Source organism: Balaenoptera borealis, assembly GCF_965194805.1.
Source record: "Balaenoptera borealis genome assembly, chromosome: 13".
NCBI lineage: Eukaryota > Metazoa > Chordata > Mammalia > Artiodactyla > Balaenopteridae > Balaenoptera > Balaenoptera borealis.
The window spans coordinates 1,205,670-1,232,498 of NC_138870.1; the positions used below are offsets into that span (position 1 = coordinate 1,205,670).

The 26,829-nt window shown below is 44.7% G+C and overlaps 1 protein-coding gene across 4 annotated transcripts in view; it reads right to left on the reverse strand.

Annotated features, from left to right (window-relative positions):
• Nucleotides 1-26,829, reverse strand: part of CECR2 (CECR2 histone acetyl-lysine reader) — a 162,581-nt gene that overhangs the window by 46,420 nt on the left and 89,332 nt on the right. For 2 of the 4 annotated variants that reach the window (XM_082350487.1, XM_082350486.1), the window contains exons 3-7: nucleotides 15,411-15,594; nucleotides 14,204-14,343; nucleotides 13,470-13,574; nucleotides 10,741-10,790; nucleotides 9,744-9,913 (exon numbers count right to left, since the gene is read on the reverse strand). In XM_082350487.1, coding sequence (XP_082206613.1) covers nucleotides 9,744-9,913; nucleotides 10,741-10,790; nucleotides 13,470-13,574; nucleotides 14,204-14,343; nucleotides 15,411-15,594 — 649 coding nt within the window. Of the gene's footprint in view, nucleotides 1-9,694; nucleotides 9,914-10,740; nucleotides 10,791-13,469; nucleotides 13,575-14,203; nucleotides 14,344-15,410; nucleotides 15,595-26,829 lie in introns of all 4 variants that reach the window. The other 2 variants (XM_082350485.1, XM_082350484.1) reach the window with 1 other exon arrangement.

A 26,829-nucleotide genomic window follows, 5' to 3' on the forward strand; every position in this document is an offset into this window, starting at 1 on the left:
AAGTAAAAGCACTAATTTGAAAATGTATATGGACTTCTTTGTTCATTGCAGCATTATTCACAATAGCCAAGACAGGGACACAACCTAAGTGTCCATGGATGAAGAAGAGGTGGTGTATATACGATGGAATATTACTCAGTCACAAAAAGAAGGAAATGCTGCCATTTGTGACAACATGGATGACTTGAGGGCATAATGTTAAGTGAAATAAGTCAGAGACAGACAAATACTGCATGACCTCACCTGCATGTGGAATCCAAAAAAACTGAACTCACACCAAATGGATTAAAGACCCAAATGTAAGACCAGACACTATAAAACTCTTAGAGGAAAACATAGGAAAAACATACTTTGACATAAACCACAGCAAGATCTTTTTTGACCCACCTCCTAGAGTAATGGAAATAAAAACAAAAATAAACAAATGGGGCTTAATTAAACTTAAAAGCTTTTGCACAGCAAAGGAAACCACAAACAAGACAAAAAGACAACCCTCAGAATGGGAGAAAATATTTGCAAATGAAACAACTGACAAAGGATTAATCTCCAAAATGTACAAACAGCTCATGGAGCTCAATATCAAAAAAACAAACAATCCAATTAAAAACTAGGCAGAAGACCTAAATAGACATTTCTCCAAGGATGACAGATGGCCAAAAGGCACATGATAAGATGCACAACATCACTAATTATTAGAGAAATGTAGATCAAAACTACAATGAGGTATCTCCTCACGCTGAGTCAGAATGGCCATTATCAAAAAATCTAGAAACAGTAAATGCTGGAAAGGGCGTGGTGAAAAGGGAACCCTCCTGCACTGTTGGTGGGAATGTAAGTTGATAACAACCACTATGGAGAACAGTATGGAGGTTCCTTAAAAAACTAAAAATAGAACTACCATATGACCCAGCAATCCCACTACTGGACATATGCCCTAAGAAAACCATAATTCAAAAAGAGTCATGTACCACAATGTTCATTACAGCTCTATTTACAACAGCCAGGACATGGAAGCAACCTAAGTGTCCATCGACAGATGAATGGACAAAGAAGATATGGCACATATATACAATGGAATATAACTCAGCCATAAAAAGAAACGAAATCGAGTTATTTGTAGTGAGGTGAATGGACCTAGAGTCTGTCATACAGAGTGAAGTAAGTCAGAAAGAGAAAAACAAATACCGTATGCTAACACATATATATGGAATCTAAAAAACAAACAAAAAAAGGTACTGATGAACCTAGTTGCAGGGCAGGAACAAAGAGGTAGACATAGAGAATGGACGTGAGGACATGGGGTGGGAGGGGGAAGCTGGGGCAAAGTGGGAGTAGCATCGACATACATACACTAGCAAATGTAAAACAGCTAGTAGGAAGCAGCAGCATAACACAGGGAGATCAGCTCGGTGCTTTGCAATGACCTAGAGGGGTGGGATAAGGAGGATGGGAGGGAGGCTCAAGAGGGAGGGAATATGGGGACATATGTATGCATATGGCTGATTCGCACTGGTGTACAACAGAAACTAACACAGTATTGTGCAGCAATTATACTCCAATAAAGATCTATTTTTAAAAAAAAGGTGATAAAAAGGTACAAACTTCCAGTTATAAAATAAATAGGTGACCATAGTTAATAATAGTGTATTGTGTATGAGAAAGCTAATAAGAGAGTAGATTTTAAAGGTTCTCATCATAAGAACAAATCTGTAACTGTGTGAGGTGATAGATGTTAACTAGACCTATTGGTGATCATTTTGCAGTGTGTACAAATATCAGATCATTATGTTGCACACCTAAAACTAATGTTATAAGTCAATTACATCTTAAAAAAAAAAAGTCTGTCATTTGGAGAACTCGACAACAACAAAACTCAAAGCCCCCGGAGCGCCCAGGAGCAAGAAGGAAGGTCCAGAATTGTGCTGCGATGTCCTGACCGCCCCTGCCCACAGTGGCCCTTCTCCGGGGTTTCAATCCCTGCCTGGTCCCCAACTGCTTTCTCCAGACTGCCCCCACCCTGGGTTGCCTGCTGGCATAAAAACACCTCTGCTTAAGTGAGATACCTCTTTGCCTCACAATTTCTCATGCCCCTTTCTCCTTCATCGTAACGTGTTATAATTTCAGCAGTTCCCATCTGATGTGAATTCTGAACAATTACCATTTTATATAAATTGTATCACACACATTTGGGAAAAAATATGTACGTGGTGCACCAAGAGTCTGTTTTAAATTTCCGTGCTACTTTTCAGCAGTGGACGGGACTTATGACCTGAAGACACCTGTGGCAGTTCAACAGTTTAAACTTCAGTAGTTTAAAGAACAAGTACATACAGTCGAGTCAACAAAAACCAAAACAAAAAACTAGCAGTTAAAAAAGAAATCTTACACTGTTTTGCATTGCAACTTTTTTTCTTTAGAAGGGGTCAGCTGCAGACGGGGCAGGGCTGTGTTTAATGCTGTGCAGAGAAGAGGCCTGTGGGACCGGGACAGGGTTTCAATGAGAAGCTAATTAGAAACAGCACTTTGAAATCCTCTCAACAATCACAAACAGAATCTGGCTGAAGCTGAGCCCAGGACTCCCCGTCCATGCCCCCCACCCATCCCCAGCACACATGGGACCCGAGCTCCCTGGCAATGGCATGTCCAGAGTCTCCTGACAAAAACAGTCCAGGAGGTCAGGGAGACAGTGTCCCTTCGCTGGTATTTCCCCAGGAGTCATAATTAAAAGACTTTCTGAGGCACTAAGATTGGACTCCTGGGTGACCAGAAACCCTGCCTGTAAGCCATTAAAGACCTGAAGACTTTCTGCTGTTTAAACAAAAGCACAAAACTCATGCCACACTGAAGGCTTTCTCCAGGAGGTTCAGCACTGTAACCGACATCAAGAGTCTCTTCAGTACCATGGTTACTTGTATCTAAGACCAAAGAGCAGAATAAACAAACAACGCTGCAAATAACCTAAAACTTGAGTGTTTGAAGCTAGGCTTTTGCTGGCAGCAGTGAAGAAGCTGCCTATCTGTATTCAGATTACTCTGCAACCAGATGTAAACTAGGGCATTTAGGACTCAGCCCAGGGCAGTGAGCAGAAAACGGGAAGGCTTTCAAGGAGGTGGTAACTGTCCAGATACAAAGGCAGCGAGAGCCCGTCAAGGGGAATGAGGCAGAAAACCAGTTGAGAACTATGGCTGGACAGCCTGACCGAGGCCACCTCCAACCAGGGCCTCGAGGGAAGAAGGGACTGGGGAGACCTGCAAATCAGGCAGAACAGGACCGCCTCAGTTTACCTCCTGGTACAGACATACTTACGAGCTGAAGAAAAAAGACACAGAGGATAAGTCCAAATATACTGGAAATATAGAAATTTATAAATGAGCTTTTCCCCTTTCGGGGATCAAGGTAGGATGTACTCGGTTAATGGCCAGGTCCCTGAACACACAATCCTGCAGTCACATCAACGATCGCGAGGCTGCGAGGCCACAGAGGGTCCACACTGTCACAAGCCAGCCAGACACGGCCTCCAGGGGAAACGTGCTCTGACCACTAACTGCTTGAACAGCCAATGGGATGGATGCTAAAAGGAGACAAGGCATTAGAAAGTGGAGCGAGTCTGGGAACTGGGCAGCAGGGGAGGCGGGGGGTGCCCCCTCGCTCCTGCCCGCGCCCCCCTCCCCCGTCCAACCCCTGTCATCAAACATCCCCCCCTGCAGTTCAGGTCCCTCGGGCCTCATTCCGCCCCCATCTGCCCACTTTTACATTTCAGCAAATACAAACAGCAGCTTCGTCCCTTCTTACCACTGTGATGCTGCACCATGTCACAGAACAGAAGTTCCCAGAGGTGGCTCCCGGGGGCCGCTCGCCCCGAAGCATGTCTTCACCAAACACTGTCTCAACTCCCGCCCTGCCCCTCCCAGTCTGCGTCTCCGCCAGGGAAACGCGAGCGCCCCTACCACACAGGGAGCACCGAGAGCCCGTGGACGGCCTGCTCCAACTAAGGAAACGGGACCTGAAATGCCGAGAGCTCTCCTCAGTGCTGCTTCCTCTGCACTTTGTCACTATTCCTTTGTTTTCTTTCATGGCCAGACTTCTCCAGAGGACAAATACCACTCTGACCAATAACTCCTCTTTTACTCACTTGCAACTCGACCTTCATTCCTATCATCCTCTAGTGAAACGCTCCCCTCAGAGGCCATCCTCCCCTCTAGGCCCACGCTCCCAGAGCAGGGACCCTACAGCTACTTGCTCACCTTGCAGTTCTTCCTGATGGGGTCTAACCAAAGATGTACCTTCCTGAAACAACGATCGACCGACATAGCCTCCGACCACTGCCTCCCATGGACAAACAAGCAAGGGACGGCCAGGGGACTCCAAAGTCTGACTGTTCCAGCCCAACCGCCACTGAGTCACAACACATCTTACACACCAGCCACGACTCAGCACACACGCTCTCCGACTGCACTGCACACGACCCTGCCTCTGTACTTCTGCTTGCCTCGACCCTCTGCCCGCACTGCCACCGTCAAAACCTCAGCCACCCTGCAGGGCTCAGGTGACACGGTTCTGCTGCTCCAACTCAGCCCCAGTTCCTTCCATCTTTGCCTCTTGCGTTCCTACTACACGTGTGTCTGTTATGGAACGCATCATTCTCCTCGGAATGACAGTAAATAACGATGTGAGTATCATCCCCGGAGATTAGGGGAGCCAAACAGTCAACTTATGTCTTATTTTTACAATGCCTTCTCTTTCTAGAAATGTATCTTATGTAAAAGAATACTGAATAAAGGCTTGAGGTTTTAAAAATGAAATCAAGGTAAATAAAGAATTTGGGATAGAAGGAGTACACGAAATAAAACGGGACACTCTTTTCTCTCTGCTCGCTCTCACACACTCACCTACTGCTCAGTGGACTTGACGGACGGGGGGTCAGACCCCCGCCCAGGCTGCAATCCTGCCCGTGTCCTCTGTGGACGCCTTCCCTGCAGTTACAAGTGAGGAAGCGCGAGGACAAGGGGGGTGAGGGTGTCCTCAGCTGCTGCTGGTGCTGCCGCTGCCACCAGTCGAGAGAGGCCTGGAAGGGCCAGGTGAGGCTCCACCTAAACGAGGGCCCGTGGCACCCCAGGCCAGTCAGCAAAAATGACACTCAGCTCTACAAGGCCCCACGCAGCTTATTCACTTAAAAACGCTCAATAAAGCTCAGAGATACCATGTGTCAAACTCCCTGAACGGTTTAAACATTTTTAACAAGTTTTGTTTCAGATTCCCAAGGGAAAGCCATGTTTTATCACCTTTGGTTGCCGGGAATGGCTCTCAAAGGCGGATCCTGAGCAGCCGGAGGGCAGCTCTCCTTTAAAGGCAGTTCTATGGCCAGTGAGGCTGGAATAGGTAGGAGGACGAGAGACGACAGACTCAGCCACGAGGGACCGAAGAGCTTCCTGGGGGTGTTAGAGCCCCAGATGATGTCAGAGGCTCGGCAGCGGCCGTTACAGGGAACTTCAAAGAAGGCCAACGTCAGCGTTGGAATTCTGTGGACTGCGCCCCAGAGCCTCACCGTCATAGCCTCGTATTAAGAAATGGGAAGCAAGGGCTGTGCAGGTGAGGTGAATACGCCCTGCAGCGTCACATCAGCATCGTGTACGTGTGTCTGGCGCCACTTAACTGAAAAGCTTGAGACTTGTGGCATCAACGAGGTAAAGCAACAAAGGAGGGAAAAAGCTCAGTGGCGCTAATGCCACTAAGTGGTGGTTTATGCAACCCAAATGAACCACAGAACGGCAGGAGATCTGCTGAGATGGGGGAATCTAGAAAGCTTTTCCATTATGAGAATGACCAGCCTCAGTACAGATGAAACCCCACTGTCAAAGGGGGCACGACCCCCTTTATCCCAAAAGCTACTGCAGCAACTCCTCAAATGTGCCTATGAGCGACTCCTTCGGAAGTTCAGGCCCAGGGGAAGAGCCCTCAGGCCACGAGCTCTCTCAGGGGACCAACAGCAAAGGGGCCAGGGGGCCACCTCCACCTCTGCCGAGTGAGGCAGGCGCTGGGGCCAGACAGCGCGGCGGTTTCCCTGTCCTCACAACCATCTTCTATGTGACTTATCAATTTATCTGTTAAAGACCTGATGTGTATAACACACCTGACTATCACTGTCTGTAACCTTAGCTAAAATGCTTTCACTAGCCTACACCCCCTTGACTTTAATCTTGCCATAAAAGTTTAACTTTCATGTGGTCAAAGCGGCCTTACCTTCTGGTTCTTTCATTATTTCAAAGTTTACAGGACTATCATACCTCCATGAGTTATCCCATCAGCTTTGCCTCTCTGTAGACTTGCAATTATTTTGGTAAGAAATGTGGATTTAGTTTTCTATCAAAATTCCTCACCAGTTACAAGCCGCCAGAAACAATGGAGGGACCAAGTGTCAATCCATCGCTAAGTACTAGGCCAGGTACTGGACAATGGTCCTTCCCACAGAAACTGGGAAGTTACAGCACTTCATTTTACTAATAAGAAAATTGAACTTCAGAGCTATCAGGAAGCTCACCCAAACGGGCAGCTAGAAGAGGGCGGCGCCACACCTCCGGGGGGTCCTAGAGGAAAGCTCATGACGCGCAGCCTCCCAGACCCTGTGGCTCTGCGCCTGTCATGTTGCACTGTAATCTGTAACAATGTCTATTCTGTTTTACTGGCATGTGATTTCCATTTCACATTCAAATCATTGGTGTGTGTATTACTAGAACAGACCCCTTTCGGCCAGTATAACTTGGATGGGTACTGGTAGGTTCACACAGTCACTGTCAAAGGAAGAATCTACACAGTGTGTGTGTTTTAACTTAATGTACAAAAGTGTACTGCCATTCACCGATCATATGATGCAGGCCCACTGAGGGGGTTCCCGGAGATTCCCTCCTAATAATCACCCTCTTAAACCTTTATCTGCCCTTCCAGTTTTGTTTTCATAATCGCAAGTAACATGTTAACGATACTTGCAATCCAAATACCGAAACCATAAGATTGTAATGAATTTTTTTCCTTTCATCTTTTACTATTTTATCCTAACTTGACAGTCAACCTTTCAGAAGCAACTCATCTTTAATGTTTTTGTTTAATAAAAACTTTTTATAGAAAATTTTATGCCCTTATTTTGTTTCATAATATTTAATTGTGTAAATTCAGTAACGAGTACAATGGACACACACAGGTCTGTGAAAACATCAGCAGGATGCCCAGCTCGCAGGTTGTCATTTCCCGTGGGTGGCCTCTCGAATGAAGACCCCCCCCCCCGAGGGTGCTCCTGATGTCTGGCCTCTGTGCCAGGACAAGGCAGTGCAGTCACCCCACTGCCCCCACCCGCAATATCTACGTTCACCGGGTATTCTGGAGGAGAGCTCTGTTATGCTGGGACTTGGCTAAGGCGACAACAAACCTCAATTTATCTTGGTGACTACTGACATCTAAACTTTCCTTCAAGAAACAGAGAGGTCTGGCATCCTTACTCAAGATGTGAAGAGATACATGTACTCACAGTTCTGTACCTTCTTCTTTCTCATCAATTCTGCACAAGCATAGTCAGATTCACAGCAGCACCTGTTCTGCTGCTGTGGCCAGTAACTGCTAACCTTTAGCAGGCATAGGAATGAATCACAGAGCAACAGAACCACTTCCAGCCATCCTGCTAGGCTGGGACGAGAGCAGGGCGGGACCCGGCGTCTAGCGCGGCCCAGGTGACGCCCACGCAGGACGTCGGGAGCCAGCACAGCAGTGAGCGCTAAGCAACAGACTTCGCTGAGTGCAATTCTACTCCCCTAGACGGGACGCTCTAAAGTTCTGCCTCCTACCGACGTCACACACACAAGACTTCCAAGACAGCGTTCCCGTATCACACGTGCCACGTAACCCCGATGGGCTATGAGTTATTATTCTTTCGATGAGCAAACAGTCTTTGTTAGTGCACTTTTAAAGGCTTGACATTTATATCACTGAATGAAGAGCGTATTTAAATTCATCAGGAATGGGGCACTAAGATAACTATATCTCATTGGACACAGTAGCCAAGCCACTTCTTTTTTCATTTTTGAACTGTGTGGAAATTATCTTTTCGTAAAGGTTTAGAAAATTTTACCTGTGAATAAATCTAAATGATTCTGGAGCTTTTGATGGGATGCTTTTGTGAAAACTCTTCTTCCCTAATTACTGGTCTGCTAAGGTTTCTGGTTGCATAATTTAGATTCTGGGGTTTTTTTGGGGAAATCAACACCCCATTTCACTAAAGCTTGCAAATTTACAGCACTGTATAGCTTTCAAAATATCAAATCTATTATTTCTTTTTTCAGCTTCTAATTTCATGGTTCTTGAAATTTGTATTTAAGGTTTACCTTAATTTTTTCTTCTCTTGCAAAGAATCAACTCCTGAAATTTTCTGTATCAAAACCATCTGTTTTATGCTTGTAAGTTTTTTCCCTTAGTTACACTATTCAAAAGTCTGAGGTTGAATATTGCAGTTAAAAAGACAAATTATAAAAGAAAGTTTAAGCAGGTTAGGTACATGCCTTACAGATGATTTAAGGTGCTGTCATTAATCATATCAATAAAGTCATATACAAGGTTATGTAAAGTTATAAAAAACCATCTCTATTTAATAGCTACTTTAAGAAAACTAGATTACATATTTCAAGTCCTGGAAAAATGGTCACAGTGTGCTGCGGAGGACAAGATCCAAGTGTAATCATAGTCAACGGGATTAAGGACGTCGATGGGGAGATGCTCACCCATGAAAATGCAATTCCGTGACTTTCTAAAGTTCACCCCAAAGCACCAACCTGCTCACTGGTTACAAATATCATTGGAGTCACGACAAATCAAGCAATGTATCTGTCACTGTGTCCCTCCCTGCGGGTGCTGCAGCAAGAGTTTATAAACACTTTCTCCTCCGGTGTCAGGGGCAGTGCTCGCATTTTTCTGTCTTCTATTAACAAGTATTAAGAATCAGGAGCATCAGATTTATGGAAACCGGATGCTTGTCAGGCATCCGCCACAGAACGGGCGTCCAGGAGGTCACCTGTGGGGTTACAATGATGGGGAAGACATGGCCCCTGATCCGGAGTTGCTCAGACAGCTCCCAATGAAATGAAGTCGGGAAGTGCACTGGGGGAGGACACCCTCGCTTGGGAGAGGCAGGGGAGAGCTCACAGACACAAGGCCCCCAAGTGGGGCTTCTGAGAGCCTTGCAACAGGCGGGGGCAGGCGGGGTGCAGGACGAAGCCAGGATTCAGTGCCCTGCAGTCAGAGGGGGCAGCCGCGGGGAGCCGGCACTAGAGCCACAGAGAAAAGCACCTTCAGAGCCTGCTGTTAGAGGGAGACAGACCAGAAGATGATCTTTTTTTAAAAAGGAAAGAAAAAAAAAAAAAGGCAGCAGTCTATGTACAGGGAGAGGTACCCACAGGGTGCTCTGCAGAGACACACCTGGGGCTCGGGGGGTGGTTCCCAGGGGACGCTGGGAAGAAGGAGAGCTGGCCCCCAAGGGTGAAGAGCGGTGAGGACGGGTAGCGGCACGAGGATTACATCACACGGCCCACAGTGAAGGAGAGTGGGGCACAAGGTCCCATTTGAATGCCCCAGATGAAGAAAGAGGAAGGCTGGACCAGCGGCAGGAGAGCGTGGAGTGGAGGGTGCTCAAACCTCTAATGAAGGAACCCTTTACCAGAGCAGCTTGACGCCACACACGGAGGACAGGGACCCTGTCTGCACACCTTCTGGGCAATCATGCTGCAGATCTCGGGCAGGAAGTCCTCGCTGAGGAGCTTGTAGAGCTGCCGCTCTCGCAGGGAGGTCCTCTCCCGGAAACTCTCGGTGACCTGTCTCCACTCCTCTTCTGTCTGGCACAGGAGCCACCAGGAGCCTTGGCCTGGCCCCTGGGACCCTAGAAGAGAAAGGGGTGGCTCAGTAAACAGATCCCATGAGACCTGTTTCTTTCTATCTTCACTTTCAGTTGGACCCTGGGTTATGATCAAAGCCAGGTAATCAGAAAAATGGGGGGCCCATTACCTTTTAAGGTTGATGCTGTGTACTTCTGATTTTCCTGTTACTATCACTGTTTACAACTAAGAGATAAGAATGTGTAAAGGCAATACAAATATAACTATTGTAACATTCATGATAGATTCTCATATACTAGAAATGCTTTAATGTATTTACTTTTCTACAAAAATGGTTTTGATTGAGCATTTGCAGTCTTGCTTGTTGCACTGAGATACTCTAAATTGCTATTTCTCCCCAAATTTATACAATTTGGATTACAGAACCGAAGTCTAGGTAGGAACCCAGTACACTTCCTTATGTAGTAAAGCATTTTACTGGGTTGGCCAAAAAGTTCGTTCAGTTTTAAGTAAAAATAAGACACATTTTTCATTTTCACCAAGAACTTTACTGAACGTATTCACTAACCGAACAAACTTTTTGGCCAACCCAATACATTAAAAGAAAGCTCTCGGAGAAGCTGCTCATTCACTCCAACGTTGGGTGCCTATTCTGCTGGGCCTGGGTAAGGGGGCCCAAGTGAAAAGACCTGGTCCTGATCTCAAGCTATCTGTCAGGGGGAGAGATGGGCACAGGGAGACGATGTGTGAAGGGTGAGGAGGCTAGTCAGAGGCTACTGTAATAGTCTTAACGCTCTGCACTCGACTCTGGAAAAGGACACAGGTCAATCATGTTCATACAATCCCTTCTGACCCCAACAAAGGCCATTACCATTTCTTGTCTGCGGCTCAGATGCTAAGGAGTTTTCTTCCTGCTTTTCACTGAAACACAGGAAAAAGAGGCACCAATTAAAACAAAGGCATGTCCAAAACTGTTGTGCTCCCCTGTAAGGTAGACACAACTGACTTACTACCAGGAGAGTGAGTGTGTGTGTGTGTGTGTGTGTGTGTGTGTGTGTGTGTGTGTAGGGAGGGAGGCTGGCTATGGAATAAATGAACACGGGCGGGGAGGCCGGTGTGCTGGTGCAGAGGGGAAAGATGGATACACGGGAACACAGGAAAGGAGAAGTTCAGTGTCCACAGGTAAATGCCAAGAAAAGGGCTTCCTCCCGGACTGCACTGAGGGTGGCACTGCAGGCGAGGCGTATTGAATTGGCCCTCACAGCAGGCTGGAGTGAAGAACATAGGTTCTGAGGCCAGGCCACCTCTATTCAAGGCTTGCCACCACCTACCATGTGACCTCAGAAAAGTCACTGAACTTCCCTGTAAAATGGGGCTATTAGTAATGCCCACCTCACAGGGATGCTGGAATTAAATTATAAAATACAAATGTGCTCATCAGCCTGACAGTGTTAAGTCTCCCTGAATCATGAAGGACATTCTCTGGATTTTCTGGTCTGTTTTCAACCACCTAACCCAGCACCGCCCCGAACAGCCTCCCGGGAGAAGGAAAATGTCCTGTACTGTCACTGTCCAACGAGGCAGCCACGGGCCATGAGTGCCTGCTCAGCTGAAGTATGTCAGGTGTGACTGAGGAACCACACTTTAAATTTTATTTATTATTTTTTAAAAATAATTTGTCAGGGCTTCCCTGGTGGCACAGTGGTTGAGAATCTGCCTGCTAATGCAGGGGACACGGGTTCGAGCCCTGGTCTGGGAGGATCCCACATGCCGCGGAGCGACTAAGCCCGTGAGCCACAACTACTGAGCCTGCGCGTCTGGAGCCTGTGCTCCGCCACAAGAGAGGCCGCGGCGGTGAGAGGCCTGCGCACCGCGATGAAGAGTGGCCCCTGCTTGCCGCAGCTAGAGAAAGCCCTCGCACAGAAACGAAGACCCAACACAGCCAAAAATAAATATAAATAAATAAATTTAAAAAAAAATGGTTTTAGGGGCTGCCCTTTCTCTTTACTTTTTTCCCCCCTTCTACACATATCTTATTGTCTACATTTGTTTTTCATCATTCTTTAAAAAACGGAGGTATAGTTTTAGATGTACAACACAATGATTCACAATTTTTAAAGACTATACTCCATTTATAGTTATTATAAAATATTGGCTATACTCCCTGTGTTGTAGAGTATATCCCTATAGTTTATTTATTTTACGTAGTAGTTTGTACCTCTTAATCCCCTATCTTGCCCCTCCCCCATCCCTCTCCCTGCTGGTCACCACTAGTTTGTTCTCTGTTTCTATGAGTCTGTTTCTGTTTTATTATATTCACTAGTTTTACTTTTTAGATTTCACAAAATTTTATTTAATTTAAAAATACTTAAATACTGTATTGGATACAGAACTCTAAAGAATAAAATCACCAGCAGAGGGTAGCAGAAGCACACATATGCTTCTTAAAATGACTACAGCCCCACCACTAAGGCACTTTAATTGTTGGGACTCACAGGGAAACTGAGATAGTACAGAACAGATTTCTGAATGTATCAGGAGGTGTAGATCGCTAACAAAATCCAGAAACAGATGCCTTGTGTATAAAACATGATTATAAGAACATTTCTCACAAATACTGGTGGGAGGAAAGCTGCAGATCTGTAGTCAAAATTTCTGGAAAGTTAAGTGGAACACTGACTGTTGTAACAAAAAAATCAAATTCCGATTGATTTATTCATAATCTGATTCTTAAAAATATTTCTTAGTAGTTAATAAGCAGCACAGTGAAATCTGGTCCACTTCAGGCATTTAGGTTACTTAAGTAGTTCTAAAACGCCGAAGGATGAAGCAGCTTCTGTGTTATTAGAATTTTTAAGACTATGACCTAACTTCCAAAAGTGAATAATGATAGATCTGATCCTCAAGTAAAAGAAAAAAAAGTATTTCTACACAGAACAGGTCAGATTCTGAAAACTCTTATATTGAGATTCACATGGTGGGAATTCCTAAAAGGCAATGACATATTAAAATAAAATTTCCTGGGACTGCCCTGATGGTCCACTGGTTAAGACTCCGCACTTCCACTGCACGGGATGCGAGTTCGATCCCTGGTTGGGGAACTAAGATCCCACATGCCGCGCAGTGCGGCCAAAAAATAGTAATAATACAATTTCCCAACCAAAAGAGAATCTTTTTCTTTGCTAAAATTAAATATGAAATAAACACTATAAAAATGTTTAAAGTCTTACCTTTTCTTTATTGTAGGAAATTGTATTCTACATAGAACAAAGCATGTTTACTACTAAAATCTCCTTACCAGGGAAGAATTAACTCCTAAACTCATATACAGTATTAAGTCTCTCCACACTCCTGTGAAGAAACGCGTGGTGTAGGGATGGGACTTTCAGGGCACTTCCTGCAGGCGGGCGCGGTTCTCGGTGTCGTCCACTGTCAGAGTCCCCACTGTCCAGTGAAAGCGAGGGGCCAGGCAGGAGGCCCCCCAGGACAGTGACGCAGGGCCCATGTCCCCCCCGAGGCACAGAAAGCAGGATGCAGGCAAGTCCCTCCAGCGAAAGGGTTCGGGTTAGGGACCTACACAGACTAACAAGATTTACGCACCTCACTAGAGTTTCCTCCTGCAGTTTTTTCCGTTTGGGGGGTCTTCCTCTTCTTTTTCCTGTTTTCCCAGGAACACTTGAGACATTTTTTTGTCCTTCACTTTCCCTAAGAAATAGTACGTTAAATAGAAATGTTCTGTCATAGGACTGATGCGTTACATATGATTTATAAGCTAGTGATCAGTGTTTCTGCCCATGAGGTTACTAAAAAGGAACAAAGGCAGCAATTACAGGGAAAGAGCAGGGTGACCTCCCATTTTCCATTGTTAAAACGTGGAACGAAGGAAAACAACATCTCCCACATGAACATCTGAGTGAGGCCTCAGGCTTCGCTAACAGCAAAGGGCCCAGCAACCGGGACATCTGGGGAAGATGCAGCATCGCTCTGGGATGCTGGGGACAAGGCCTCTTCCTCACTGAGGGCATCAGCTCTAGTAGGAGAAGGGATTCTCCAGAACCCACTCTGCTGGAGGGAAAGGCCCCGGGGAGCACTTGTGCTGCTGAGAACCTGGCGGGCAGAACGGCCTCTGGGGTGGGGCCGCTGAGAGCCGGGCTAGAGATTAATTCCTTTTCACTTCTGTGTGAAATAACTCTTTGCCATCTCTTTGTAGACATGCTGCTACAGCTAATTCCTTCGTGAGAAAAAATAACTTGTGCTGGGGAATTCCAATGTATTTGATTTTAATGACGCTCTTGTAACAGTGGCTATGGCAGCCCTGACCTTTAGGAAGGTACCTGCTCAGAGAGAGCTCTGCATTGGATTTTCCTTGTACTGGGTCCTCCTTGTACATTCGCGTCCCATAGAAATACCAGTAGAGGGCCCCGGCATTGTCCTCACCCAGCGGTTCCACACGGAGACTGTCTGCATCCAGGCCCTGGGCAGGACAAGGAATGAGGTTTGGGCTCACAATGAACAGAACTAAAGAGACAACTGAAATGAGGATTCTGAATTTATCCTCACATATCCCTCATATTAAAATGCTCAAGCATCTTCGGTAATTCTCTGTCAGGGTACCCGACACACGGGACGGGGTGAAGGTGTCTGCTCTAAGAGCAGGATACGGAAGTACTTCACATGAATCCCATTGCCACCATCACCCTTACCTCGCCAAAAAAAAGAGCAACCCAAAGGGGTTTTGATGAACATGTGACATACTTGGTTTAGACATGTATTCTGTGTGTACCAACAAGAGGAAAGACAATTCCAACAGGAGAGTCTGGTGCTGTGGCAGCCTCGTCCCCCATGACGCTCTGTCGCCGCCGGCCAGTCCAGCCCAGGGCTCCCCACTCCCCCAGCCTGACCTGCGCTGCCACCCCCAGGGGGGTGGAGGCCGAGACCTCAGCAAAGACTGTGCTGGGCTGCACTGCGGTTTTCACCATGGTGCCCACCTGAGCCCACGAGCACCGTCGACCGTCGATGCAGTTCATCATTTCTGACCGACCTCCGGGTGAGGGCAAAGCAGAAGCCCGCCCGTGCCCTCCCTCTGAGACAGGATAAGAGGGAGGGGGCAGGCGTCCACAGCCCCACCCAGCACACATCTACCATGTGCACACGGTGTGCGGTGAGGATGCGTTAAAGTCCTTGGGAGGTTTCATAAATATTTCAGTTATTCTAAGTCAAATTTCAGACCTCAGGAAATAAAACTCAGTGACTAATGTAACTGCAATTCTGGCTGATGACAGAGCAAACAGGAACCTAGGATTGTTCCCATGTCAGGCGGGGACTCGGTACATGGAAAAAAGAACAAACCAAAGTAGAAGTTAAACCAAAATAAAATAACATGCAGTCATCTGAGTGTGTGGCTTGGATTCCCCTGGCAACAGTGGTAACGGCTGCATCTACAATGCAGCAATGTGCTGCATTCCCAAGACCAGCACAGCATCCAAACGCTGGCTTCTCTAAACCTCTGCTCCAGGGACGGGGTGCCTGTCAGCTACGCACCTTGAGGAGATCGAAGACATCGTCTGCGTCCAGCCGGTAGTCACAGAGGCGGTGGAGGATTTCCACACGGGTGCGAAGGGGCAGGTCCTGGAAGCTAGCTTCCCTCAGGGGGTTAGGCTTCCCTTCTTCCAGCTCCCAGCGGTAGCTGATGATGTCCTCCAGGTAGCTGTGGAAGGTCTGAGGCCTAACCAGGCGGCCCCAGACACAAAGACACATGAATACCACAGAGAGAGGGTGGTGTGGGGGGAGGGGGGGTGGCTGGAGGTGGGGGGTAGCTGGACAGCTGACAAATCATCAACAGCAGCAGGAACGGAAAGTGCCAGGAAGGGCCCGGGGATCCCTTGAGGAAGCACTATGTTATTACACCATCTCCTGGTTTTTCGAGGGAACTCCCTATTATCCTACTCAGTTTACAGCATCTCCTGACACCGTCAAGTCCCAAAGATCATCAATATTTAAGAAGGTTGCGGGACCTTCCCTGGTGGCACAGTGGTTAAGAATCGCCTGCCAATGCAGTGGCCACGGGTTCGAGCCCTGGTCCCAGAAGATCCCACATGCCACAGAGCAACTAAGCCTGTGCGCCACAACTACTGAGCCTGCGCTCTAGAGCCCGTGAGCCACAACTACTGAGCCCACGCGCCTAGAGCCCGAGCTCCGCAACAAGAAAAGCCACCGCAATGAGAAGCCCGTGCACTGCAACGAAGAGTTAGCCCCTGGGAGGGTGGGAGGGAGGGAGACGCAAGAGGGAAGAGATATGGGAACGTATGTATATGTATAACTGATTCACTTTGTTATAAAGCAGAAACTAACACACCATTGTAAAGCAATTATACTCCAATAAAGATGTTAAAAAAAAAAAAGAGTAGCCCCCTGCTCGCCGCAACTAGAGAAAGCCCATGCGCAGCAACAAAGACCCAACGCAGCCAAAAATAAATAAATTAATTAATTAATTTAAAAAAAAAGATTAGGTCCACAACTTAGATGGCAAACAGCAAAGAACGCCAATGTCTGCCTGACCTAATCCATTTATATTTCAGGTTAAGATGCAAAGGTGAAAAAACCTTCTCCAGAACATAGGCGGCTACTCCAGGGAATTCCCTGGCGGTCCAGTGGTTAGGACTCCATGCTTTCACTGCCAAGGGCCCAGGATCAATCCTTGGTCGGGGAACTAAGATCCCACAAGCCACGCTGTGTGGCCAGATAGATTAATTAATTAATTAATTAATTAATTTAAAAAGAGGCTACTCTGACGTGTAACTATACTTTCATGTGCTGTTACACGTAAACTTGTGGGTGTGTTACGAAACACTATATTCTAAATTTGAGGGTTTTTTCTATAGAAAACATTTATGACAACTTAAATTTTTGATTAGTACCTAAATGTGCCTTGTATATAACAAGTGCTGTTTAATTGTTAGTTATTCCATATCTCAACTATTAAGGAATCTGGATATAATTTCACCTAATGCTTGATTTAAAGATATTTTTCTCACTAAACAAAGAGCTCTAAAGGAATTATGTGTCAATATAATTTTTACAAGAGGCATGTATCATGTTAACTTATAATCTATGTAGTTATATTTGTAGAAAAAGTCAGAAGAAATACTCACAGAGAAAAAACAAAGGGCCTTAGGCAAATAAGAAATTAAACATCTTGCTTTTTCAAAGAGAGAAGAAACTTTATTTCCTTCCTGTTGATACCTTAAATGCAGACAGTGTGAATGTGGTTACCTTATCAAAATGCAGCATTACACCTGGAAACACAGGGCTCTCAGCACCATGACCTGAGCCCTGCTTGCAGGCACCTGCGAGAGCCTTGCCTCCTGCCCACAAAGCCGGTGCTGCCCCTTCAGGTGGAGGCGCTGAGCAAAGAGCAGCTCAAGCTGGCGGTGAAAGGCAGAGAGGGTGGCAAAGGAGAATTTGAAAATAAAACGGGGTGCTTTTTCATTTCAAAGAGTGTGAAGAAGACAACCTGCCTTCGGTAATAAACCCCTTTATCTGCCACATGCTTTCTAGGATTTCTACTGCACGCCAAGTACCCTAAACAACAAGGTGTGCTCTTCCTGCAGTAAAATGAAACGTGGACTCCGTGACATGAGATCATTCCACGAGGACGCGGCAGGAGGCGAGGAAGCACAAACAGCCGCGATCTGCCTGAAAGCCCCTACTTGTCCCCAGAGCTGCATGTCTGAGATTCCTTTCCAACAGCCCTATTATCCTACTCAGTTCCAATCACATCACTTCTGCTAAAAGTTTCTTAAGTCATCTCCATACCACCTTACCAAGAGATACTAACAGACTTACAATTCAAGATCACTCCTTTGTCTTGTATATAGATAAGCCTCATAAAAATCTGTATCTCTTTCTTATAAAGGTCAGATATGCGAGGGAAAAATTTTTTGAAGGCAGCGTGGTCAAGGGTATTTGAAACAAAATGGCTCAGTAAGCCAACAATTAGGGTTAATACTTTGTACTTAGCGGTTCTTCATCTTCTCTAGGACACAAAACTCTTTCAGAATCTGGTAAGACCGTGCACTCCCGCCCTCAGAAAAATACGCGCCGTGATTCTGTGTGCTGCTCAGAGGAAGAGTGCGTGGCAACAGCTGCTACAAACTGATCCTACGTTTTAAATCTCTCAGCTCAGCTCAGGGCACTTCTTCCTGAGAGCTGCCACTAATCCTTTCAACAGGACGTGGGAACAAAAAGATGGAACCAACCAGAGGTTCTGAGCACAAGCAGGTCAGTGCTCCTTCTTGTCTGAAAAAAGTTTCAAATGCTAATTATCCCTTTATTTCTTAAAATAGTTTGCACACGAGAGAGAGAAAAAAAGACAGAACTATCTTTCCACAGTCGCAGAGTGAGCATCTCTTAGGACCCCAGCAGAGAACTGCTTATTTTCCTTCAGACAGAGCAAGCTTCCACTGTGAGACCCACATTCCCAGGGACAGCGTGGCCCGAGAGGAGCGGGCTGACACGACCTCGGCCGGAGCCGGAGCTGGCAGGACCCTGCACCACGCAGGAAACAACCTGCCTGAGAAGATCACAAGGAGAAGGAAGGCTCTTGTGTCAGTTCTGAGACATGAAAGTGTATCTGCAGTCCACATGCAGGGAGCAATGAAGACCTGGCACCGCGGGTGCCATGTGGAGACTAAAGAGAAAATTTTATCTTCCCATTTGCTATAGCTACTGGTGCAGCTAATGAAATACCCACGTGCACAGTTAAGCCGCGTTTAACACAAGTACTTGGGGACTTCCCTGGCGGTCCAGTGGTTAAGATTCCGCACTTCCAGTGCAGGGGGTGAGGGTTCAATCCCTGGTTGGGGCACTAAGATCCTGCATGCCACACAGTGCGGGCAAAAAGCTTAAAAAAAAAAAAAAAAAACCAAACACACGAGTACTAGATTGAGATAAAGATTTTGGTTCCAAGTGAAGCAACAAATAAAAGGCTCCATAAGAAAATTTGATGAAGTGCTTATTCTTAAAGATCATAAAAAGATTCAGCCCAAAACAACTAAAATAATGTCTCTTCTATAGGACTATATAGTGACTGCCATATCCTGAAATATATCCTGAAATCAACGTGATAGCCAGGATAAGTAAAAAATCATGACAATTTCAAATTAAAGGAAAATATGACTAAGACACAAAACATATCTTTTAACTGGAAAATATGTATATAATATAGATTTTATTTGTGTATATGAATGTTTATGTTAAGTAACAAAGAAAAGTATTAAAAGTCATCTGGGGGACTTCCCTGGTGGCGCAGTGGTTACGAATCTGCCTGCCAATTCAGGGGACACAGGTTCAATCCCTAGTCCGGGAAGAAGATCCCACATTCCACAGAGCAACTAAGCCCATGCACCACAACTACTGAGCCTGCATGCTCTAGGGCCTGCATGCCACAACTGCCGAGCCCGTGTGCTGCAATTACTGAAGCCCACGTGCCTAGAGCCTGTGCTCCGCAACAAGAGAAGCCACTGCAATGAGAAGCCCGCTCACCGCAACTAGAGAAAGCCTGCGTGCAGCAACGAAGGCCCAACACAGCCAAAAATAAATAAATAAATAAATTTATTTAAACAAAAAAAAGTCATCTGGAAATCAACATGTATTAATCTTTGAATAACCCAAAAGAAAGCACTGAAGGACAAAGAGAGGAAAAAAGAAGGAAACACATGAAAAGACACTCATTAGTCATTTGGGAAATGCAAATCAAACCCCAACAGGGTACCAGGTCACACCCACCAGGATGGTTAAAATTAAAAAGACAGATAAGAACAAGTGCTGACCACTTGTTAACAAGTTCGTAGAGAAATGGGAACCATCCTATACTGCTAGCTGGAATGTAAAATGGTGCAGCAACTTTGCAAAAGTTTGGCAAGCTGCTCAAAACTTAAACACAGAATTACCGTATGACCCAACCATTCCACTCTTAGGTATATACCCAAGAGAAATGAAAACATACACCCAAACAAAAACAAGTAGACAAACATTCATACACAGCAGCATAATTCATAACAGCCAAAAAGCTGAAACAGCACCAATGTCCATGAACTAACAGATAAATAAAACATATATCTATACAACAGAGTATTTTTGGGCCATAAAATGAATGAGTACGTGATTCACGCTACAACATGGATGAATTCTGGAAACATGCTAAGTGAAAGTAGCTGGATACCTGTATGTATGCATTCCGCCTATAAGAGGTACGTAGAATAGTAACAACATAGACAGGAAGCGCGTTAGTTAGTGGGACTGATGACTGGAGGAAGCAAGGAGCGACGGCTGATGGGTGTGAGGGGTCTTTGGGGGTGATAAAATGTTCTGGAATTCAACACTGGTGATGACTACACAACCTTGTGAATATACTAAACACCAATGAATTGGACACTTAAAAACCCCCAGAGAACAATGGAAAACCAACCATACCAGTAACTGCACTAAATGTAAAAGGACTAAACAGCCCAGTCGAGCACTGCCTAGAAGGAAATTTACAGCTTTAAAATGCCTGTATTGAAAAGAAAAAAGGCTCATAACAAGTATTATAACTTGAGAAGAAAGAAAAAGAAGAGTAGGCTAAAGCCAAAGCAAACAGAAGAAAATAATAAAAATAAGAAATCAAAAACAGAAAAAAATTTTTTTAAAGAAAACAGGCAAACAGTAGGTAAAGTTAAAGCTGGTTCCTTAGTAAACATCTGAAAAGTTGATAAACCTGTAGAAAGAATAGAGGGAGAGAGAGAGAACAAATTCCAACATCAGGAATGAAAGTGGAAAAACCACTGTAGATCCTACAGATAGTAAGAGAATAAGAGAATATTATGAACAGCACTATGGAAATAAATTTAAAAACTTAAATAAAATAGACAAACTCCTTGAAAAATGCCTAAATTACTTACCAAAAATGACTTAAGAAATAGAACACTCAGGAGAAAAGGGAACCCTCCTACACTGTTGGTGGGAATGTAAATTGGTGCAGCCACTATGGAGAACACTTTGGAGGTTCCTCAAAAAACTAAGAACAGAGCTACCATATGATCCAGCAATCCCACTCCTGGGTATATATCCAGACAAAACTGTAATTTGAAAAGATAAATGCACCCCTATGTTTATAGCAGCACTACTGACAACAGCCAAGACATGGAAGCAACCTTCACCCGTTGACAGATGGATGAATGGATAAAAAAGATGTGGTACATATATACAATGGAATATTACTCAACCATAAAAACAGGGTGAAATAATGCCATCTGCAGCAACATGGATGGACCAAGAGATTATCATATTAAGCAAAGTCAGAAAGAGAGACAAATACCGTATGATATCACTTATATGTGGAATCTAAAATATGACACAAATGAACCTATCTACAAAGCAGAAACAGAATCACAGATATAGAGGTCAGAATAGTGGGTGCTATGGGCAGGGGGAGAGGGATGGACTGGGAATTTGGGGTTGACAGATGGAAACTATTACATTTAGAATGGATAAACAACAAGTTCCTACTGTATAGCGCAGGGAACTATATTCAATATCCTGTAGGAATATGAAAAAGAATATATATATGTAAAACTGAATCACTTTGCTGTACAGCAGAAATTAACACATTATACTTCAATAAAATTTTTTTAAAAAGAAAGAGAACACCCAAATAGCCTTAATCTATTAAAGAAATCAAATCAATAATACTCAATCAAAAACTTGCACACAAAGAGAACTACAAACCCAAAGGCTTTCAGTGGTGAACTGTTTGAAAGAAGTTACACAAACTCGGACTTCCCTGGTGGCGCAGTGGTTAAGAATCCACCTGCCAATGCAGGGGACATGGGTTCAATCCCTGGTCGGGGAAGATCCCACATGCCGCGGAGCAACTAAGCCCGTGCGCCACAACAACTGAGCCTGTGCTCTAGAGCCCACGCACCACAACTACTGAAGCCCGCGCACCTAGAGCCCATGCTCCACAACAAGAGAAGCCACCGCAATGAGAAGCCCGCGTACTACAACGAAGAGCACCCCCGCTCGCCGCAACTAGAGAGAAAGCCCGCACACAGCAACGAAGACCCAACGTAGCCAAAAATAAATATAAATAAAATAAATAAATTTTAAAAAAAAGAAAAGAAATTACACAAACTCTTTCAGAAACCAGAGAAGGGAACACTTCTCAACCCTTGTGCCAAAACCTGACAAAGATTCATAAGAAAATAAAATTACAGACCAATATTCTTCATAAACATATATGGAGAAATCCTCAACAAAACAGCAGCAAACTGAATTCAGCAACAGACAAAAGGGACAGCACTTCCTCACACTTGATGGTTAAAGGCTGAATACTTTCCCCCAAGATCAGGAACAACACAGGAGTGGTGGCCGGCACAGTAATAAGACAAGAGAAGGAAGCTCTTGGGACAGAGAGCCGGGATAGAGGCTGGAACGGAAACAGACTACAGAAACTCCTCAGTCAGCGACAAGACCAATAAACTAAGAAGTGAATTCGGGAAGACTATAGTAACACGGTCAATACAAAAAACTCAATTGTATTTTACATATAATGGCAACAAATAGCTGGAAAATATGAAATACTTAGGCACAAATGGAAAGATGTACAGTATCTTTACAATGAAACTATACAATATTCCTGAAATTAAAGAAGATAAACAGGGACTTCCCTGGTGGTCCAGTGGTTAAGACTCCAGACTCCCAATGCAGGGGCCAGGGTTTAATCCCTGGTCAGGGAACTAGATCCCACACGCCAAAACTAAGACCCAGTGCAGCCAAATCAATAAATAAAAAAAATTTTTTTAAATAAAAACAAGTGGAGAGATATCTATCATGGTCAAGGACTGGGAAACTCAACTTTGCTCAAAATGTCCATTTTCTGTAGCAGGCCTTTTTTGTGGGGTGGGGGAGTTGACAAGCTGATTTTTAGATTTGTATGCAAAGAACCCAGAATAGTCAAAACATTTAAAAAGCAAAACTAAAATATAAAAAGGTGGAGAACTCACCAATTTCAAGACAATCTGGTACTTGTATAAATATAAGACATATAGATCAATGGAATAAGGCAGAGTCCAGAAACAGACTGAACATATATGAAATTCATAAGGAAAAAATGGACATTGATTGACCTTCTACTTCATACCATACACGAATACTAACTCAAAATGCATCATAATGCCAACTGCAAAAAGCGCTAAAACTGTAAAACTAAGAGAAAACCTCAAAGAAAATCTCTTGACATTAAGGTACGTCCCGATTTCTTAGGAAAAAACATACTAAAAAAAACTGATAAATTAGACTTCAACAAAATTAAAATTTGCCATTCTTTAAAATACAGTGTCAAACAAATGGAAAGGCAAGCTACACATCAGGAGAAAACAGTCACAGCCCATTATATATCTAGTCATCAGGGAAATGCACATTAAAACCACAATGAATCAGTAAAATGAAAAACTGGGTAAAATTAAAATTAACAGATGTCGGCAAAAATATGGAGCAACTGGACTGTTCAGGTGTTGCTGGTAGGAGGATAAAGGTCACCGCTGCTTAGAAAACAAGTCAACGTCAATCGTGCTCTCACGCACGACCCAGCAATTCCCGAGAGAAACGAAAAGACATCCACGAAAACATCCACGCAAGTGTTCTCAGCTGCTCTATTCTCAACAGCCCCAAACTGGAGGCAACATACAAGTCTACCAACTAGTAGACAAAAAAACTGTGATATATTTTTGCACTGGAATCCAATGCAGACCCCCTCCCCTAAAAGGAACAAAGAACTGATACAAACAGCAGCGTCAGTGAGCATCACACAGACCCTGTGCTTCCTCAAAGAAGCTGGACACACAGAGCCCACACTGCACGATCCCAGCCACACACACACGAAATTCTAGAATAAGGCAAAACAATCAGCATCAATAAAAATCAGGTCACTGCGTGGGATGCAGTGGGGTTTTGGGGGTGTGGGGAGGTTAGATTTCGTGCAAAGGGCACTTTCTGAGGACATGGAAATGTATTATCTTGAGCAGCATGGTGACCGAGTTTGTGGAATTAGAAATAGGAACCTATTTAATTTTCTAAAAACAGGGGCCAACTATGGCCCGTGGGCCAAAGCTCGCCTGAATGTCTATCTTTAGCCTGTAAGCTAAGAATGTGAAAATCATTCTTTTTTAATGGTTGGAAGAAAAAAGAAATCAAAAGGATATTATTTTATGACACAAGAAAATGATATAAAATTCAAATTCCAGATTATGAACATCTAATAAAACACAGCCACAATCAGTCACGAAGCACTACTCTGGCCACTTTTGCACTGGATGGCAGAGGGGAGTAGGTTAGACCATGTCACCCACACAAAGCCTAAAATGGTTATTCTCTGGCCCTTCGTAGAAGAAGGTTGCTGACCCCAGTTCTGAGACGCGCAAACCGCAACATTTAAGACATGGGAAGTAGCCTGGGTCAATATCCACTTCCTACTCCACACACATAGATGTTTCTGGTATTTACTAAAAGCTCAAGACTGTTCTAAGGCTGTCATAAGTGAATTCATTTAATCTCACAATAAATTTAGTAATGGGTATGGTTATCATTCCCATTTTACAGATAAGGCAAGTAATGCACAAAGAGATTAAGGAACTTTCTTAGCTCCACATAACAGGTAAGCCTTAGAACCAAGAACAGCAAGCATTCATCTGTCCAAAATCCTCTTTCTTTAGGGTGGGATGAAAATAAAACTTCAGAGAATACCGAGCACAAATTCACTCTAAATGTACGTGGATACCACTGGAGGGACAGAATAACGATCACTTTAGGCAATTCCTATCAATGGAAAAAGTAAAATTCATTGTGATGTTTTCTTGTCTGAGTGATCACTGCGTAGGTGTATTCAGTTTGTACAAATTCACTGAGCTGTATGATTAGGCAATGTGCCCTTTTCTGTGTGTATTATAATATATCGACAAAAACAAGTTTTTAAAGGGCTGAAGCCTGAGCCTCACTTCAGACCAATTAGTTCAACTTGGATCAACCAGACCCCAAACTTACTTGTCCATTCAGAAATTTTTTTATTTCATGTATACTTAGCTGTTTTTAACACAAATAAAATTACAGATTATGTTTTCGGCAATGCTCTGACACCTCACAGGTATGATATGAAAAAGGGTGGAACCATCACTTGCCTCCCTGGCCCAGCACAGAACAGCAGGACCAACACTGCCACCCGCTGTCCCCAGGAAAGGGGGACGAGCACGGAGGGCACCAGGATCCCCCCTCCACAGGGGGTTGAGGGGCCCCCCACTAATTCTGCTTCTGTCCATCCGAGACTCACAGTTTCCTTCAACAGCAAAAAAGTCACAGAAGCAGCTGCCTGTAAAAGGAAGGGGAAAAAACTCTTCTCTCCTCCCGGTTACAACACCGTCTGAAATTTTATGACATTCATTTAACTAGGGTCACTTTTTCTGTTTCTTTAAAATAAATTAACCTCTCGTTTCAAAAGAAATCATTTAGGAGTAACTGACACAGTGTTGTCATAAGGAAGAAACTAGTGTTAAGAGGCCTGCCATCAGCACTGGGGAGGGCGGGCAGCTCTGCACCGTACCCAGAAGCAGAAGGGCTGGGGAGGACACAGAAGACAGGGTGACACGGCGTCTGCGGGTGTCTGACGAGCCAGCACAGCTTGATGAGACAGACACATTCTGAAATATTAAATGCTATTTGCACCTCTAGGTACACGCGTGTGAAAAAGCAAACTGTCCAGAACAGCCCACCTGGCACCCCATCTTCAGGAGGGGTGGGGTTTCTGCTCTATACTACTTTAGGCGATGCTTTAAAACTTTTTTTAAAAATTTATTTATTTTCGGTTGCGTCGGGTCTTCATTGCTGCGCGCGGGCTTTCTCTAGTTGCGGCGAGCGGGGGCTACTCTTTGTTGCGGTGCTCCGGCTTCTCCTTGCGGTGGCTTCTCTTGTTGCGGAGCACGGGCTCTAGGCGCGCGGGCTTCAGTAGTTGTGGCACGTAGGCTCAGTAGTTGTGGCTCGCGGGCTCTAGAGCGCAGGCTCAGTAATTGCGGCATGCGGGCTTAGGTGCTCCGCGGCATGTGGGATCTTGCCCGACCAGTGATTGAACCCGTGTCCCCTGCATTGGCAGGCGGATTCTTAACCACTGCACCACCAGGGAAGCCCAGAATTTATTTTTTTATACTGCTAAAATCATTAATTTTATGTAAAGACGACAGAAAACAAAGAGTCAGAGTTAGAGACTCATACTTCAGATTCTATGAGGGATGAAGATCTGGGCTCCTGATCTCTCAATTCTTTGTAGGGATTATTCATCTTCTAACTGGCTACCTAAGTCTCTGGATGTTTCCTTCCCTGTAAAACAGGACCCGGTTAGCCGTTGAGGGGCTCTCCCTCTACCTCTTCTTCACAGCCTCACAAGAAGACTGAGGAAATGAAACGTACCAAAGTGAAAGCAGACGAGTGATGGGAGAAGCCCGCATCTAACCTAAGAATATCCTGTAGAACACCCATTATTTTCAAACTAATTGTTTTTTTATAGGGGATATTATCAATGTAAGTACATTTATAGTGGAGGCTAATGGTAAATATGGGAGAAAATTAAACTAGGAACAAGTTAGTTATAGCCATTTACTGAAACAAAAGGGAAAATCAAAACCTCTTGTTGATAATTCATTTATACAGGACCACATGTGACTATCCAAAAATCAACTGGTTCTTGTCCAAAAGCCTACCAAAACAGAGAACTTACGATATGTTGTTAATAACTAAGTACACGTGATTAGATGCAAGCGTAAGCCTCACCATCAACATGCAGTTCTCCTCTGGAGACTACAGTCACTATTAACAAAGAAAAGCATGTGCCACAGGCCCCCCTGGTGTTCACAGCCTTGCATGGTGGGCTCCCCTGAGT